General features: G+C 36.6%; 1 protein-coding gene across 2 annotated transcripts in view; it reads left to right on the top strand.

Moving 5' to 3' along the window:
• The window catches only part of LOC149835476 (uncharacterized), an 80,247-nt gene that overhangs the window by 24,608 nt on the left and 35,263 nt on the right, over positions 1–20,376 (top strand). Inside the window, exons 6-9 of one of the 2 annotated variants that reach the window (XM_090008538.1) lie at positions 2,001–2,060; positions 2,184–2,258; positions 6,159–6,308; positions 16,970–17,024. In XM_090008538.1, coding sequence (XP_089864664.1) covers positions 2,001–2,060; positions 2,184–2,258; positions 6,159–6,308; positions 16,970–17,024 — 340 coding nt within the window. The remainder of the gene's footprint in view (positions 1–2,000; positions 2,061–2,183; positions 2,259–6,158; positions 6,309–16,969; positions 17,025–20,376) is intronic. The other variant, XM_090008539.1, reaches the window with a different exon arrangement.

The following is a 20,376-nucleotide window of genomic DNA, read 5'->3' as shown; positions in this document are numbered from 1 at the left end:
ATATGATTGAAAAAGTTCAAAGTATCATTTTTAAACATGAGAAGAAAGATATTGCACTTGATGATTCAGAATTTTATAATCATGTACATTCAGTTTTAGTGAGAAGATGGGATAAAAGCAATACACCTTTGCATTGCATGGCACACTCTCTCAATCCAAAATACTATGCAAAAAAATGGTTGACAACAGGTGTTGGTCGTGTTTCTCCAAATGAAGATCCTGAGATATCAAGAAATAGAATGATATATTTGGGAAGATTTTTTAATGATCCTCACATGTTTAAGGTTGTAAATAGTGAGTTTGGCAAGTTTTCTACTGGGAGATTTGATTCTTTAGCAGCACTTGTGGCAAGGGACGAGGAAGATCCCCTTAATTGGTGGGCAACATATGGATCAGAGACACCAAATCTGCAACGTCTTGCAATGAAGTTGTTATCCCAACCTGCTACATCATCTTGTTGTGAAAGAAATTGGAGTACATATGCTCAAATTCACAACATTAAAAGAAACAAACTCACTAGTAAAAGAGCAGAGGATTTGGTATATGTTCACTCAAATCTACGATTAATTTCTCGCCGCACCAAAGAAGAGTATAGGTACTTTTTTTTCTTTGTATTCAAAGTTTGTATTTAAATATTTGTATTCAAAGTTTTAAGTTAGATACTAATATAGTGATTTTTTGATGTAGTTGTGGACCATCCAAGAATTGGGATGTAAATTCAGAAGATTTTGACTTGGAGGGAGAACATAATTTACATACTCTCAACATGGACTACCTTGATCCTGTTTTTACTTCTAATTCAGACGATGAGGCAGATTTATGATAAGTTTTGTTGTTTATCATACTCACAAGCTTCTTTATGTGTTATATTTTGGTAAGTTTGTGTTGTTAAGAATTGCTTTTTTTTTTTGCTTTAAAATTTACAATCTTTATGTGTTAATTTATTGTTATATATATATAATTATAATATTTAAAAAATATATATATATATATATATTTATAATATATATTTTTTAATATATATATATAGCCGAGTCCCCGTGTCCAAATTTTTTGGAATTGCGCCGCACCCGTGTCGCACCCGCACCCGCACCCGCACCCATGTGACATAGCCTCTCAAGTTGTGCATTGTTTTTGAGTATATAAAACTTGTTCCTCAAAAAAGGATGTTTCATACTTGTCATTCCTTTCTGTGGATATTGTCTATTTGGTATTTATAAATAATAAATCTAGTCTTTATCCCTTTTGATTCTATCTTTTCTTTCACGAAATCATAATTGATATGAAAATGCTTAGGCTTGTCATGAAACGTTGCATTTTGGGATAGTGAGAGGCACTTCTATTGTCACTAATGGTGTTTGACCTGCATATCTTCTTCCCAAGAATAGTCATTAGAGTTCTAATCCATATCATCTCAGATATTATACATGCCAATGCCCTATATTTAGTCTCGGTGCCTGGATGTGTTACACTTTTCTATGTCATCTTCTATGAAATAAGATTTTTTCCAAAAAATGTATAATATTCTGATACTGACCTACTGGTATCGGGATTTCTAGCCCAATCAACACTTGAATAGCTGACAATAGATTGAATAGTATAGTTTGGTTTCTTGGATCATTCTTAAAGAACACCAAACCTTGTGTTATAGTACCTTTAAGGCATCTCATAATTCTCTTGAGTGCTTCCATATGTGTAGTAGTAGGAATGTGCATGAACTGGCGAACGCAATTAACAAAATATGTTGTCTGGCCATGTGATGGTTAAGTATTTCTACGTGCCTGCCATGTAAAACTTTTATAGATCTTTCAGTGGCTCGCCTTTTTCTTTTGAAAGTCTTCTATTCATGCTCCAAAGAGTGTCCATCGGCTTTCAACAGGTAACTTCAATTTTAGATATATCCATATGCATGTTTTAGAGACTTGGTATATTTGGTTGTTTTAGAGTTTATGTTGTCACTTGACCCCATTGACTGTAATTATTTAAATTTTTCTATGCAGGTTACTAAGACTGTTTATGCATCACCTAGTCGTGTTGATTTCCAATTGGATTCTAGAAAGGTAATTCTTTATATTGATAAGTAGGTTCACATTTGTGATGAACTTATGGTTTATTTTGTGATAGAGATATTACTCCATGCAGTGTTCCAACATTTCTTATTATTGAAATTTGATGATTTCTAGGATGTAGAAACACGGCCAGCTTACCCTGACATTTGCTTTGCCATTGATGACTTCGATTCTACTTTTGATGCTGTGGTAAGGTCCCTAATGGTATATGTCGATGTGCTAAGATGTTTTCCACTTTTAAAATTGAAATTAATAAATGAAATGTTGTCAAGTCTAGCAAAACCAATTTGAATACAAGATTCTTTTTGACTCTGATAAAATAAACTCCACTATTCGTTTGTGTGATTTTGTAATAAGCATCTCTCACATGTATATGCTTACTGCTCTGGTCCTTTATATTTATTGCATTGTCATATCTAGAAAATTAGATTCTTTAATCTCATCTTCAAATTGTATGTGGATAACTTGAATTGCAAGTATGAAATTTTAATTATTATTATTATTATTATTATACTAGAAAGCAAAGAATGGTGGACTTAATGTCATCCATTAATATTTGCTAGAATGATAAGTGGTTCTTCCATATGGGCCCCTATAAGTAAAGCTTATGTCAAAATTTTATTATATGAAAAAATAAAAATTAATAAATGTATAAAAATGTCTACATATAAAATCAATTATTTTTTCTTAAAGACATGTATATAAAAAAACATTAAAGCAAACAACTGCCCTTTTATACCACTTATAATTGAATATGAAAAGTCTGAAAAGATTAACCAAGCATTTTTTCGACAATCAGGATGAAGAAATAGAAAAAAAATAATTTTTAATATTTACATGGAAAAAGTGTTAAAAAAAATGCATACCATTGAAGGTACTGCATATATGAAATGAGAGGTATATGATCCACAATAGAAGGTGCTAGAGATGTCGTTGGGTCTCTTTACAGATTCTCTATTTATAGAATTTCCCAGTAGAAACAGATAGTTGCCTTTCATAATAGCCACTTTCTCAATTAAATTGTGCATGTCATATGTGGAAACTTTCAACTAAAATATGCATGTTGTATAAAATTGTTTAATAGCTAGAAAATGAAAAGGTAAGCCTCCACTGTTTCAGCACAATGCATGTGCAAAATTGGCAATTAATAAAAAGAACATTAGCCTCTGCCATTTCAACATGGTGGCCATGCAAAATTGGCAATTAATAAGAACATTAAAGGAGAGAGAGAGTAACTCATTAATTTTTGAAAAAAATACAATGTGCCATGTAAGTAAATTTTTTTTATAAAGCTCTACAAATGCACATACAAATTTTTAATGACATCCTCAATTCACATGACAAGAATGTCAATTAAGAAATAGTTATAAGACATCCAATTTTTTGCACCAATTACCCTTGCTTCTGCTTTTATAAGATTTAGGAAATGATCTTCAATCTTGAAATGGTTGTTGTATCAACACTCAATGTTGGTAGGTGAATGTTTTGGAGGGTAAATTACCAAGTCTTCTAGAAACCTTTACTAGCTTTGGCATCAAATTATATCTACTTTAGTTGGATCTTGTGAAACCCTACTCCCATATTTCATGGATCTACCAAGACATAACCGTAATTGTGTATATGTAACTTTGGTCAACATTTTACCAAGTCAGTTCAAACATGATATTGATTTTATAACCTGTTTCACTCGTTTAGATAATATTGTCATATTTAACCCTTAAAACTAGTAATTTATTTATGGTTTATTTTTCTCTTTCGTTACTTGTTAATGGAAATTTTGAAATATTAAATATTCCCTTGATCATTTTGTGCCATTTCTAGAATCTAAACCTCTACAGATTGATCCTAAGTTAACATTATATTCTGATGCAATACCTGGATCTTTGGTTCTAGTTTTTAGAACCTACTTCACAAAAAAGTGGCTGGATAGGGGCTTCAAACTAGTCTGTAAGCTTAGTGGAAGATAACAGGATTCCAGTTCAGTTTGTCAATGGAAATCTTGCCCATAGGAGTCAATAAGTGGAAGTTGCCTGCAAGCTTAAAAGATCCAATTGGCAGGATTCCCTATTCTGTCACATGAGAGCTCTTGAATTCTAGGTTGACAAAAGGCTTAACCGCAACTATGCTATTGCTAAATTCAGCACGGTTGTCCAATCTTGCACTACTTGGATGATTGGTTGTTGGTTCAAATGCAATTTACCAACTAGGATTGATTTGCCTAGTTACACACCTGTTTTAATGAGTTGGGTCTCTACTTCTTTGTCCTTTATTTTGATTTCAGTGTTGACCTAATATATGTAGTTTCACATGAACAATTAAGCCTATTCGGTTGCCGTCACATCGTGCAGATATTTGTTTTATTTCCTTTATCTGCTTTCAAGCTCTCCCTTGCTTTATATTCAAGTATTGTTTTATCTTGACTAGAAATGATTATGTTCATTTACATTTTATATTATATAATTTATTTTCAGCAATCTGCACATGAATCACATCATCATCATCATCATCATCATCATCATCATCATATCTTGTCCCATCTACATGGGTCAACCTTATGAATTTTATTTCTCTGTTCCTTTTCAAAGCTAGAACATGAGTCATGCCAGTTTTATATCTTGTTATTTGCTTTGTTTTTATCTATTACTCTTTTCCTAGTTCATTCAGTATTTTATTTTTTCACCCTTCAACGAATGTGCTGTTTTAGATCTCCACATAATACTCTGTACATCTCAAATGACAATTCTTATTTTCTCCTTTATTTGTGGAAACATGAGCTCCCTCTTATGTACTCACTACATGCACCCTCTCTTCTTATCACTTTGTTGCACAACACTCGGTGCCACATTGCAAGACTGCCTTTACTACAGTCTTACAAATATACATTCAATTTGATGCGTCCATTTATCTCACACACTGTCACAGGATACTCAATTTTTATTTCCATTTCCTATCCCCTTCTATGTTAATCATATTGAAAAACTTCATAAACAATTGTAGCCTTGTATCTGAGGCCATATCCCTGTGACAAAGATCTCACAGTACACCCCTCTCTTGTATCCATTTCATCCACCTAGCACTAATTCTATTGGTGATCTGCTCATCAAAAAACCATCTTGTTGTATGACCTACATGCCAATGACTAACGTAAATTAAACAAATAATGCTACTTTCAGAATGGCTTTTATTAAATGGGTATTACCTTGTAGAATCAGGTGCATAATCTTGATATCTGCATAAGCAATGTGAATGATATGACTGCTTGGTCGCTCTGCACACTTCTCTCACTACATGGCCTTCTTTTTCAACTTTGGTGGTCTCTAGAGTCTAGACTCACTACCAAATGTTGTGACATGAGTTGCTTATTCGTTAGTGGGTTGTGCATTCAGCTAGCTGAACAAGACGAAAAATCCATCTCTAAAGTGGAACGAGACTACTAAGGAGCTATGTAACACGGATTCTTCTAACAGGGCACCGCACCCGCACCCAGGCGGGTGTGACACTTGGACACATCTTCCTTTGTGTTAGGTGAAGTTAACCACACTGAGGTCCATTTCTATCCAAAAGTAGATTCAGTTAACCGTAATCAAGTCCATTTTTATCTATATTATATATAAATACATAAATGCACACACATACACATAGTGTTAACTTAAAACTATTAAAATATATATATATATATATATATATATATATATATATATATATATATATATATACCCCCTCCCCGCACCCCCGTACCCAAGTTTTTTTAAAGTGCCGCATCGCTCCATCCGCACCCGTACCCATCCACACCCGCACCCGCACCTATGTGGCATAGCTAAGGAGTCTCGTTCACTACTATTCATGTTTGCGGCCATCCTTCTTTTTCAGCCAGCTTAGCCACTGCTGATGAGTAGATGGAATACTCTTCTAAATATGTTCATTTTTTTATGCTGATTCTGCTTCACTAGTGCAGTCAAGTTTGTCTATAAGCTTCCTTACCCCTCTTTCTTTTCAAGCCCTGTTGTCAGCAATAGCAATTGTAGTAAGTAGTACATCACTGAAGAATGTAGTAAGTAGTGTATCACTAAAGAACTAAATTATGGACAGATTCTTACAGAGAGAGATCATTGCTATTGCGTACTCCTTAATGCACATGATGGAGCTGCATTTCCACAAGAAGATGAATCTGATGACTGCAACTCTAGTAAGAGTTCTTTCAGAAGTCATTCTGTATCTGGAAGGGCAACAGTTTCAAAGGTTTGGATGCTTTTCTAAGCTTTCTTCTTGCATTTTGTTGTTTTACCTAACTTGTATTTGTGGATGGACAAACCTCTTGTTGACAACCTATTAAAATTATGGTGGTTATAGTAGAGTTAGGTCTTTCATATTGTGATATCTTTCAGAATCTTGAATGAAAGATTTCAATCATGTTTTGACTTGTCATTATTAAGGGATAGTATGTGTTGTCATTTTCAGCCTTAGAGCAGTGGCAAAGAAGTCCCCTGATAACTCTATCCTGGATTTTTGGTTGATGAGATATTAGATTAGTTGCATTGCTGTATACCTTTGCTGTTTCAGAAAATGAAACCCTTGTTTGTTTCTTTTAGGTGATGTTATTATCTTTTCGAGTTCTTAATGGGTACTTAAGTAGCTTTGGTGTCAGAAAGATCAGGTATTGTTTTGTTTCACAAAAAATTAAGTTCAATAATTTGCACACCTTTTCTTTTAATCCATTTTGTGGTTGCGAGTGTTAGGTTGACCAGGGGTATTTTGGTCATTCTAACCATCAGTTTCTGTAATTTTACACTGGTTTAACCATGGTTGCCAGTTGAGGAACCGGGAAGCGGGAGCGGGAAGCGAGGTACTTTCAAAATTTTAGGAAGCGGGAAGCGTGGGACCACTTGGGAGCGAATCGGGAATCGTCTCGGAAGTGACCTAGAAAGCGAACTGGAAGCGACCTAGGAAGCGAAAAAAATACAAAAAAATAGAAAAAATGGGGGAAGCGAGGGGGAAGCGTGAAGGGAAGCGCGCTTCCCATTAAAGGGAAGCAAGCTTCCCATTTAAAAAGGGCGCTTCCCTGAGCGTTTCGGAAGTGCGACGTTCCGCGCTTCCAAAGCGCGCTTCCCCACGTACCTAGGCGCTTCCGGTAACTCTGGGTTTAACAGTTTGGTTCCAGTTTGGGTTCTTTTCTAGTATTTGGTTCAATTATGGTATACTTGTTATTTTGTTATTATTCTTGTAATGATAATGCCCTTTGTAATATATGCCCTATGCCCTATTAAGGTTTCATTATATATAATAAAGATCACAAGACCTTCACCTGCATGAGAACAGAGGATCAATTGCTGTAGCTGTTCTTCCTCTCCTCCTCTTCTATACCACATATTCATGGTATCAGGTCCTGAGGGCATCCATTGATCATGGTTGTGGTCTTCTTTCTGGGTATTTCTTCCTAATCTTCCTTTGTTTTCTCTTCTGAAATATTTCTTAATATCCTTTCTTTCTTTTCTCCTCTATTTCTTTCTCCTTCTCTCCTATTTTTCTTTCTTCCCTTATTTTTCGCTCTCTTCTTTTTTTATCTACTTTCTATTTCTCTCTCTTCTTTTTCTTCTTTCCATTTTTTCCTTTTTCTCCTTCACTTTTGGTTAGTCACAGGTTTCAGGCCAGCATACTGCAGCTGATGCGAGTCATATGACTGTTGACCATCTTTTGATGTCAGCCTCTCTTTCCCTTTTTGGGTTGATCAATGGATGTTTCCATCTTTCTCTAACATAAATTATCCTAAGGTTTGAGTTAAGCTAACTCTGAGCGATTTTCTGGTATGGGAGAGGACTATAGTGCCTTATATTTGTAATATGAAGCTGTCCCATCATTTTGATGGAACACCAGCTTCTTTCAAATGTGTTTCTAACACAAAAACCAAAGAAGATGTGTCTTCTGAGACTTTTATGATCCTCGAGCCTGCATGATGACTGGCTGAGTGGCTTGCCAAGGACCAGGGGTCTCATAGGCTGGATCAAATCCACTTTGTCTTGTTCTTTCACAAGTCATTGAGATTCCTTGAGTATGTAAGTTATGGAAGGAGCTGCATAATTTTTATGTGCAAGTGTCACTGGCTAATGTAATGAGTTTGCATGAAGATTTGCTAAATTGCAAAAAAGATAAGAAATCTGTTTCTGAGTATGCAAGTAAAATAAAGCACATTGTATCAGTTTGCCATGATAAAACAGCCATTTTCAGACTTTGATAACGTTGATCATGTATTACAAGGCCTTGGAGAGGAATACAAGAGTTTTGTCATAAGCATCATCTCCAAGCCTCCTCACCCAACTTAGCCAAGTTGCACTTGTTAAAATGTATGATTAAAATGTATTTATATATATATATATACATCTATATATATTTATGTATACTTTTGTAATTAGTCATAACCCATAAGGGTATTTTAGTCTTTTTGAAATATATAATTATAATAATCTACTAGAGACTATATTGTAATTTTCTTTTTATTTATTTTCTTTTTCTTTATTCTTTTTGACCAAGGACTTTTTGGGCATCTCATAGAGCCATGATCATAAATATGACTGTTGGGGAGCTCCCAACATCTCTATGTCCTTTGTGTATAAATAGAGGGTGTTAGACCCTCTTCCATTCTATGCTTTTTAGCACTCTCTTAATAAATACATTATTTATTTTTATATTCTTGTGTTGTGATCTTGTGCTTAAGCTCTTAGTTGGCTCTTTGTATCTTGCTTATTAGAGGCTTTGCATTTGTGTGATTATGCACTCTTTGTAGCCCTCCGTGGCATCTCTCTTATGCACTTAAGGTTTCATTAAATGGTATGAGAGCCCATTGGGTTCTTTTGATATTGGAGGCTTGTTCGTGGTGATTGAAGATCGAGTGCTTGTGATTAAAGTGTTGCTTCCTCTTCTTCCTTATCCAACTCTTTTTCGTCACGGAGCATGAAGCAAGAATAGAGCTCTCCTACAAACTCAATGAAACCAACTATATGATGTGGGCTTCCAACATTGATAATCACCTCAAAGGCAAGAAACTTTGGGGATTCGTGATGGGTACTACTCTTGAACCCTCTTTAAAGCTTACTAAAATTGAAGGCCTTGAGAAGGCTCTTGTAAGAGATGATCGACTTAAAGCTATCTATGAACACCAAATAAATGTAGAAGATTGAGAAAACAATCATGCTAAAATTTTGGTATGGTTCATGAACAATGTTGACTTAAAGATAGGTGCCAACATTGCTAAGTTTAGAAGAGCCAATGAAGCTTGGTTCTTTCCAAAATGATCTTGCTACACAATATTTTTTTCAAGACAATATTAGAACCACTAAACAAGGGGACATGTGTGTCTGTGACTACTTTAGTGTTTTGTTTCTCTTTGGGATGAATTGGCACTACTTGAGCCAAAATGGGTGGCTCCCAAAGATGTTGAGCTTAGAAGAGTGCAAATTGAAAAGAACACTTCTTTCAATTTCTCCATTGTTTAAGATCGGAATTTGAACAAGTGAGGTCCTCTTTTCTTCATAAGACCAAGGCTATGCCTCTTGAAGATGCTCTTGTCGAGGTATGTTCAGAAGAAACTCTCCTTGGCATGACTAATAAGAGTGAAGATATTTTGGCCGTTACAAGGCCGAGTATCAATGTAAGGGCTTATAAGCCCCCCACTTTGTAAATAATAACCATAATAGCGCATTCAACTATAATAATGAATATAGGAAGGGTGCTATTTGTCACTATTGTAATGAATTGGGACATAAGCCAAAATCGCTTTCGTTGGAGAAATCACACCCAAGAAGGAAGAATCTAGCAAGAGCGAAGGAGATATCAAAGGCACTCTTATTCAAATATCGTAGACACTTCAACAACTTCTCAAATCATCTTCTACTTCGGGTCTGATGCAGAGCAGACGAAGAACAACAACAGGCAGAGTTCGTCTCGGGTTCGGGTCTTAACCCGAGACCCAGATCCAGTTAAACCCTTTTAAATAGACCCTCTTAGGGTTGCGTGCGCAGATAGAGAATTCATAATTACAGCAGCCGTCAGTTTGGTTTTTCCTTTTGTTCTTTTTGGTTTTGCTGAGTCATTTTCTTTTCCAGTCGGTTTTCCCCTTTCTCCATTATTTTGTCTTTCTGCAGATTTTTCCCTGTTGGCATTTATTCCTTTTTGTCTCATTCAGCAGCTTTTCTTTTCATTTCTTTATTTCTCCGTCACGTCAGTTTGCAACAACTTTTTTTTTTCATTGCTTCCTTCGTTGCCTTTGGTTTTATTTTCCATTGCTTGTTTCAAAGCCTATTGAATAAAATCAGCAGTCCAGCACCGTTAGTTTATGGTGATCTCTTTACTCATTTTGGCACATCGCACGATCGTGGAAGTTGTGCCCCTACTTGCTACACCTCAAGTGCATCACCGAATTCGATCTTCACGTTGCATCACAGTGATCGAAACTTTGATGTCCACGCTGTATCAACGAGTGTCGACGCTGACATCCATTAGCGAGAGTCATCGATTCCCTCACTGCATCAAAATGGTATCAGAGCACATCCCCTCCTCCTTCATCAACGGTATGATGCAAGAAGTGAGGAACGATCCTATGAGCGGAAAGGCGCGAGAGGAGATCATGAAGTAGCTACTCAATAAATTGACAAAGATGCAAGAAGATATGTTATGCCTAAAAAATGAGGTAGCCGGTCTGTCGAAGCGCATGGATAGGGTCAAAGCACGGATGGATGCGCTTGAATCCAAGGTGGATGCGCACCCAACGTCCACGTTGAAAGCGAGTGGTGGATTGGGCATCGATGTGGTTGGCTTCCCGGGTGTGATGGCAGTCGACCCATGCCCAACAAACCTCCAACTATCAACTGTGCCACAGGAGTTTATAAAAGCGAGCCTGCACAGGGATGATGGCTGCACGTTGCTCCAACAAGAGGCACAAGCAATGTTTGATAACCAGTCTGAGAGTCGCCTTTTGCATCAGAAATTGTTTCAACCATTCAGTGAACAACAACAACGACAATTGCAAGACGATTCAAGTGACTCACCAGGAATTCTCCAAAATTCGAGACTTGACCCACCTGACCAAACATTTGTGAAGGTTTACAAATCTGGTTGTGTTGGGCGATCACTAGACATTGCTCAGGTTAGCAGCTACCATGAGCTTTTGACTCCGTTTGGGATTGCTTTTGGGAACAAGATCCTGGACGAGGATTCCTCTATGGACGGTGAGTAGAGCCACTATGCATCTGGGGTAGATATAGTGAAGTTTTTAGAAAGTGGTCCGATTTTTGGTAAGTATGCTTGTATTGTTAGTATTCTAACCAAACCCTCAAGACCGCGTGCTGGAGGGACAAAAATTCAGCTTGTGCTTCCATGGGGTGCCATAATAGATGGTATAGACGGTCAATTTCAAAACCAATTTATAGGCTTTAAATTAGAGTCGTTCAGGAATATCGATACAAGTTGCCTATCGTCAATGTGTCTGATTTATATGCATATCGTGGGTGCCAACAAGTCGTCAGAGCCGACTTCTTCCCAACCCAGGGAGAATGATGCAGAGCAGGCGAAGAACAACAGGCAGAGTTCGTCTCGGGTTCGGGTCTTAACCCGAGACCCAGATCCAGTCAAACCCTTTTAAATAGACCCTCTTAGGGTTGCGTGCACAGATAGAGAATTCAGAATTGCAACAACCGTCAATTTGGTTTTTCCTTTTGTTCTTTTTTGGTTTTTGCTGGTTCCTTTTCTTTTCCAGTCGGTTTTCCCCTTTCTCCATTATTTTGTCTTTCTGCAGATTCTTCCCTGTTGGCATTTATTCCTTTTTGTCTCATTCAACAGCTTTTCTTTTCATTTCTTTATTTCTCCGTCACGTCAGTTTGCAACAACTTTGTTTTTTTTTCATTGCTTCCTTCGTTGCCTTTGGTTTTATTTCCCATTGCTTGTTTTAAAGCCTATTGAATAAAATTAGCAGTCTAGCACCGTTAGTTTACGGTGATCTCTTTACTCATTTTGGCACATCGCACGATCGTGGAAGTTGTGCCCCTACTTGCTACACCTCAAGTGCATCACCGAATCCGATCTTCACGTTGCATCACAATGATCGAAACTTCGATGTCCACGCTGCATCAACGAGTGTCGACGCTGGCATCCATTAGAGAGAGTCATCGGTTCCCTCACTGCATCAGGGTCCCGCCATTGCATCTTCTTCCTCTCGTTGAGGTATATGCATTCTTGACTCATGTGCTTCCTTTCCTATGACCCCTCATGAGAATGCCCTTTCCGAAGTTTGCACTAATTCTACTTCATCTTGTGTTTCAACCGTCGATGAAACCTTTTTAAAAATAAATAGTATTGAAACTCTTGATTGTAAAAGTTTTCGAAATTCTAAAAAATTTCTCGTTCCAAAAATAAGGGTTCTAAAATTAAATTTAAATCTATTTTCAGTTTCTCAAATTTCTTTTTCATCTAAAGATTGTACCATGCAGGATCTTCAGTTAGGGAAGCTTATTGGGCAAGGCCATAAGAAAGATGATATTTACTTTGTGGATTTTTTGTCACTTCCACCCAAGTCATTTTGTAATTATGTACAAGAAAAAATATTGATACTTGGCATAAGAGACCTGGTCATCCTAGTTTTTCGAAGATGTATCTCTTTCCTTTTTTGGAAAAAAATTGTAATGAAAAAGATATATCTTTTTAAGATTGCATTTTTGAAAAAATGAAAGCTATTCCATTTCTTCATACATCTTTTGTTTCTATTCGACCTTTTGAATTAGTGCATTTAGATGTATGGGGTCCACCTGTAATATCAAAAAAAGGTTACTCCTATTATGTTATTTTTGTAGATGATTTCACTAGATACACATGGGTTTATTTTCTAAATCTTAAATCCGATGTGTTCTCTTTCTTTAGGGAATTTCATATAATGATTAAAAATCAATTTCTTAGTAACATATCTATACTTAGGTCAGATTCGGGAGGAGAATATATATGAAATGATTTTCAAAATTACTTAAAAAAAATAGAATTTGTCATCAAAGATTTTGCTATAGAACTCCTTAACAAAATGGGTTAGCGGAAAGAAAACATAGACATATAGTAAAAACCACTAGAACCCTTCTCATTTCTAAGGACATTCCATTTTTTTTTTACCGAACTTGTTTTAACCTCAACTTAATGAATAGAACACCTTCATCTTCTTTACAAAATGTCTCCCAATTTGAGAAACTTTTTAAAATGACTCGATTTTAAAAGACTAAAAATCTTTGGTTGTAAGTGTTATGTGCTTACTCATAAAAATGATGAACTATCTTAAAAAACAATTGGATGTGTTTTCTTAGGATATAGGGAAAATAAAAAAGGGTATCGTTGTTTTGACCCACTAAACAACAAACTCTATGTTTCTAAAGATGTCACCTTCCTTGAAAATGAAAATGGATTTGATAGCAAAGGAACTAAAGAAGAAATTGACTATTCATTTTTATTTGATCTATTTTCAAGACATGATGAGTTTAACTCTGTTGATGTGTTTTACTCTTGCTTGATTGATAACTCTAGTATTGAACATTTGGTTGTTGATGAAGTCAGTCATCAAAATGAAAGTTTAAATGAAAATGCCTCTAATGATATGCATGTATATATTCGGTGCGGTCAAGGTGACCATAAATGTGTACTTACAAGTTCTCTCAAAACATACCTTTAGAGGAATCCCAACTTAAGAGATCTAATCGAATCTCTAATGCTCCTAGTAGATTTGTATCATATCACTCATTTTGTCCAAATTTTAGAGCATGTTTAATAACTCTTCACTTTCATTATGAACCATCTCATTATAATGAAGCCAAACAATATCCTCATTGAAATGGAGCAATGAAAATAAAACTTAATGCTCTTAGAAAAGCCAACACGTGAGAAATAGTTGATCTTCTAGGTAAAAAACCTATAGGATGCAAATGGGTGTTTAAAGTCAAAACCAAAAGCAACAAATCATTAGAAAGGTATAAAGTAGGATTGGTTGTCAAAGGATATGCCCAAGAATATAAAATAAATTATGAGAAAACTTTTGCTCTCGTCGCAAGAATAACTAGTGTTCGAATCCTAATTGCCATTGTCTTTATCAAAAAATGACCCATCTATCAATTAGATGTTAAAAATATCTTTTTAAATAGAGAACTTGGTGGAAAAGTTTACATGGATCCCCCTCTAGGGGTTAATATAAATAAAAAAATTTAAAACTTAAAAAGGCCTTGTGTGGTCTTAAACAATCTCCTAAGGCTTGATATGATAAATTTAGTAATGTTTTGATTAATTTGGGATTTATCTCTTGTTATACTGGTATTACTTTCTTTATCAAGAAAACATGTACAAAATTTGTGATTCTTCTTCTTCTATATGTTGATGACATGATCATCACAGAAAATGACAAAGAATGAGTTATTGAAATTAAATCTATCTTAAAGAAAAATTTTGATATATCTGACTTGAAATTTTTGAGATATTTTTTTAAGAATTGAGGTTGCCTACCCACCTAGAGGATATATTGTCTCTAAGATGAAATTGGCTGCTGACATATGTGTTAGGTCAAGAGTTTATGATGAAAAGAAGGTGGAGACCCCATAAGTCATAAATACCAAATTATGACTTGAAGATGGTGTATTGCTCGAAGATCATACTCCATATTGCCAATTGATTGGATCTCTCACCTACCTCTCTATTATCCGACCTGATATCGCTCATGCGGTCCATGCAGTAAGTCAGTTTCAACATGCTCCTACCACAATACACATGACTGTAATTATGAGGATTGTTCGATATATTAAAAACACAATGTCAAAAGGGCTTTTCTTATCCTCTCCCTCGTCCTCAAATTTAACTGCCTATACTGATGCAAATTGGGTTGGTAACCCTAAATGATAAAATCTCAACTACTGGTTTTTGTATTATCTTAATTCCTTAATTTCTTGGAGGTGCAAGAAACAAAAGAATGTCTCGTTGTCTTCAACTGAGGTAGAATATTGAACAATGACTACAACTACAATTAAGCTTATAGCTAAGGACTCTTCTTCATGACATGGGAGTTTCCATTTCTAAATCTTCGAAGATGTGTTGTGACAATAAAAGTAATATTTACATTGCAAGTAATAACACCTTCCATGAAAGAACAAAGCATATTGAGATGGATTGCCACTATGTACGTGATAAGTATTTTAAAGGAATTATTGAGTTGCCGTACGCCACTACAAAGTACCAACTTGCAGATTTTTTCACCAAAGCTCTTCCTGCACTTCGGTTTCCTTTTCTCCTCAACAAACTTTCGGTGATCTCACCCATAAGTTTGAGGAAGGGTGTTAAAATGTATATATATATATATACTTCTGTAATTAGTCATAACTCATAGGGGTATTTTAGTCTTTTTGGAATATGCAATTAGAATAGTCCACTAGGGACTATATTGTAATTTTTTTATTATTTTCTTTTTCTTTATTCTTTTTGACCAAGGACTTTTTGGGCATCTCATAAAGCCACGACCATAAATATGACCATTGGGGAGCTCCTAACAGCTCTATGGGAGCCCCCCCCCCCCCCCCCCCCCCCCTTGTGTACAAATAGAGGGTGTTAGACCCTCTTCCATTCTATGCTTTTTAGTACTCTCTTAATAAATACATTATTTAGTTTTATGTTCTTGTGTTGTGATCTTGTGCTCAAGCCCTTAGTTGGCGTGCTTTGTATCTTGCCCATTAGTGGTTTTGCATTTGTGTGATTATGCACTCTTCATAGCACTTTGTGGCATCTCTCTTGTTTACTTAAGGTTTTATTACCACACCCTCTCTACAACATGAGAGTTCATTTCCGAAGAAGAAGAGAGAACAAAATGTTGCACTGAATAGTCAGAATGTCTTGTTTATGAATAACGTCTCTAATCATGGTGGTCGAGGCAAAAGGAGACCTCCCTTTGCAAATAGAGGATGAGGCAGATATAATGATGCATCTGGAATGATTTTGAATTTCAATATAATAATTTTGTTGGTTGTAGTAATGGAAACCGTGGGTGAGAGTTTGAGGGTAGATGAAGGTTCAATAACAATGCTGGTCGTGGTCATCTTCTTATTGCTTGTATGGACCAAAAGGGAAATATGTGTTTGTCACTATTGTCTACTTGCTGGTGGTGGAGTTGTTAGTTCAAGTTTTCAACATGCTGCTTATAGGTCTAGCTTTGAGAACACAACAAAGGCAATCAATGCTTAGGATGAAGTTGCTGTCCCCAGTACTGTTTTGAAAGGTTTAGCTTCAACATTACCTACACAGTGGCATGTGATAGTAAAGTTCCAAACCATGAGACAGGAAATTCAAGTTTGCTCTCGAACCTTGTCCTTTAGAGGTAGAGGCACCATTATCGTGGATAATGGCACATTTCATCCCATTACTCATATAGGTATAATGGTAGCCACATACACTAAGGGGGTGTTCGATACGCCGGACAAATGCCGCTTGAACAAGCCGGGGGGCATTTGTCCAAAACCAAAACGGCCTGCACGTTTCACCCCATCACTCAAATGTTGGATTGCAGTCAAGGCATATGCAATCCAGCACTTGGGTGCTGCTCATTGACATATTTCTGGTGTCTCAATATTTTATTGCATCCGAGTTGGAGTATTTTCATTGTTTTCATCTCATCCTTCATGTTCCACAATTCAGTATTTGTTAATAGGGTTTACTGATTAATTCAAACATCATTTCCATGTGTTTTTCACTTTTCAGAAATAAGATTTGTTTTTTGTATAATTACCAAAAAAGTGACCATGTCTTGGCCTTAAGACTAAGAGAAACTTATCTATAGGTGCACAAAAGTGCTCAAACTTATACTTGGATGTGGTACTCTTCTTATATGAACAGTTATGTTGTGATTGCAGATAACTCTCTTCTCAGGCTTTGTAAGTTATCAAATGGTTCGGGAGGCATATGATGGTACATACCGTGAAACCTTAAAATTCCTACAATTCCTACTTTATGTGCTTTCCAATTCCTACTTTATGTGCTTTCCATTTGCTCCTTTGGAGTTATGTTCTGTTTCTCAATCCTTTGACATAATCCAAACTGCAATGTTCATTAAATATAGTGATAGTAACTTTGATCTTAAGGAGAGAGAACACATGCTGAGGATGTTGTAATTACTATTGGATGATCTTGATTCTCTGTCACAGAAATGTTGTGATGTTCTTTTTTTGTATAGGTTGGGCAGGTTGAATATTGGTGGGAAATTTCCCTATGTTTAGAATGTGTACATTCTTGTGCAGGTGGTATTTCTATAATATTAGTTGTATCCTATTCATTGTATACAATCATGTTGAAGGACTTAGTAGTAATTTATGTTAAATATATGCTGTGTATTATGTTATATATATACATTCATATGTATAATTTTCTTTTATTCTTTAGAATGTACTCTAGGACACATGTATTTTCTTTGTATTGTGGTTTTCTGTATTTTACATGTATATTACGTAATATACATATATTGTATATTATATAATATACATATATTGTATATTATGTAATATATATTATATAATATACATATATTGTATATTATATAATATATATTATATTATTTTTTGAACTAGCTGTTGAGAGCTAGCTGTTAGGCATCCCTAATGGCTGGTGATGGCTAGTCTAACAGCTAGTTAGACTAGCCGTTAGGAATGTCTAACGTCTCTCTCTCTCTTTCTCTTCCCCATTTGATTGTGTATATATATGGGCCTTTGGCCCATCTTTTGGATATGCTTCTCTTAAGCATTCAAACGAATAAAATATTTATTTTTTACTTGTGTTTTCTTGCCCTTTTAGTGGGCTATGACTGCTGCCTAATGTGATCTTGTATCAGCCCATGGTGGCTCTTTTGTATTGCCTTAAGTAGCTTGTGTTTATGTGCTCTCTTGTAAGTGTGTAACCCTTAGTAGTCGTTATATTGTGCACACTCTTGTATTTGATTACATGGTATGCCTAACGTCTCTCTCTTTTTCTCCTCCCCATTTGTGTAAAACCCGAGATTTTTATTAGAAAATATTTCAAAATTTTCAAGTTGGGCCTAGATCCATATTTCGGATCTAGGACCCATAAAGGGGGTAATTAGGATTAATCGAATTAAACCTCGATTTAATAAATAAATAAATAAATTAAATTTAAGTTTTTTTAAATATTTATCTGAGGATCCACAGTGGATCCACTTGTGGATCCATATTGTTTTGGGGACGGGTTACGGGTCCCGAGTTCGGACCCGAGCCCCACCCCATGACAGCCCTTTTTAAAAGAAAGGGCAACCCGATAAGGGTTGCCCGATCTTGTTGTAACAGAAAATGAAAGGGGGGGTTACGCAGGGCGTAACCGACCTCCCCCCATCGCGGCATGGAGGGGGCTGATAAAAGGGAGGATGGGGAGTTAGGGGTTTCCCATCCCTCGCCTCTCTCTCTCCCTCGTCTCTCCCGTCTCTGTCTGCGTGCGCGCACCGGAGGAAGAAGGGGTCGCCACAACCACCAAAGTCTTCCAGCAAGCTCCCTTCTTCACGGCAGCAGCGGGGAGTGACACCAGCCGTCCGTGCCTGCACGTCTCCAGCCTTCGATCGCCGGAAAAGTCTTCTCGAGGTACGGTGCTCCTTGGAATCGGGGGGGGGGGGGGGGAGGAATCGAACGTGGGTTCGATTCCATGGGTGGATTGAGGGGAGGATTTGGGGATTGGGTTGTTCCCCATTTCGAAAACCTAAACGATTTGGGGTTTTACTGTACCTAAACCTAAACTGCAACCAAGTCCAGCCCAAATCGATTTGGGGATTTTTTTTAAACCCTACTTTCCAAAAATGTAACGACCCCAACTCCTACCTTTGAAAAATGCGGAATATTTTTTTTCTAAGAGTCGCGGAAAACTTCCCAGAGACCTGGGGTCCCTACAGTTCCAATTTCAGTTAGATAACCACACACCACAAAGCAACTTACATTTATCAATCATAACCAATCCACTGAATTCTTTTATTAATGAATCAATAAGAGTAATATGTTCCATGTCAAAAATGAAATATCAAATTGCAGGAAATCAGAAGAACTAAAAGAAAATAACAGTAGAGCCACTCTGTCCGTAAGTGAAGTCGTCTGAAACAAATATGACCCTCGTATCCCTCAGAAGCGAGTCGACTTCACTAATTCACCTGTGCCTGGGAAAAACCAATAAAATAAGAGGGTCAGAAATCCGAAGAATTCTGCGTACAGGTTTCCCTAATGAATCAAATAAGAAAAAGAGCATAAATAAGATCCATGTAATATTTTGAGAAATACGATTATACTTAATTCCTAAGTCAATTAACCATTCATGCATAATTAAACATGTAACATTTAACAGGAGGGAACACGAAATATGTAACATTGATCACAACTTAATCAATAAGGCAATTAAATGCAAAAGAGCTCAACATCATACAATGATCAACATAAACAACCAAGTGAACAGGTAAACATGCATGAACTAATGCAGAGCAAGAATATGCATGATTTATGTGCAATGCATGAACCATTTATTATCTTCCATTTAAGTTTTCCTCTTTCCATATGCATGTCCTATTAAATGCACACAATCCTTAAGTTCCTCTTTTTAATTACAGTGGCCCGCGGATACACCAAACGGGTACAATCCCCGAGGTCAAGTAGGTTTCCCGGGGTAGCTTCACACACAATTTGTATTTTATTATCGGGTTCCAAACTTAGCCCTTGACCGATATCAGGAAACAGCACCATCCATCGGAACCTTGGAAAACAGCATCCAAAGTCGGGGACACCAGGGAAAACAGCATCCACTGGCGCCACTTTCTTGGTATACCAAAACAAACTCACAGCTGTGACTAACACACCACTCCCGGGTAAAGTGACGGACTCTCCCTAAAACCGTGGCCAGGAGAAGAACCTCAATATCGGGTTCAGGGGCAACAAAATGCACACGGAGTTTTTGTATCCTCACGGTTTTCCCTAAACCGCAATATCCAAGACTCCCATGCTAGAGCAGGGACATCAAGGAGAAAGTGAATTACACTGTTCTTTACTTTCTTTTATCTAGTTATTAATTCATTTCATTTACATTTGCGAATTTTACATGCAGAATTAATAACATACGCTTGCACATCAGCATGCTAAGCTTTTCACGGGACCACAGCCCGTGACAACATAGAACAGTGCGGTAAAACAACAATATCACATTTGATTTGTTGCAATGCATCAAAAACAATCAAAACGGAGAACAACTAGTTCTCGAGGCTCACCCAGCCCCTGATGATCCAATT

This window comes from Nuphar pumila, chromosome 6, assembly GCF_984573655.1.
Source record: "Nuphar pumila chromosome 6, dmNupPumi1.hap1.1, whole genome shotgun sequence".
Taxonomy (NCBI): Eukaryota; Viridiplantae; Streptophyta; class Magnoliopsida; order Nymphaeales; family Nymphaeaceae; genus Nuphar; species Nuphar pumila.
Note: the sequence above shows the minus strand (reverse complement) of the source record. Positions and strands in the feature narration are given on the sequence as shown.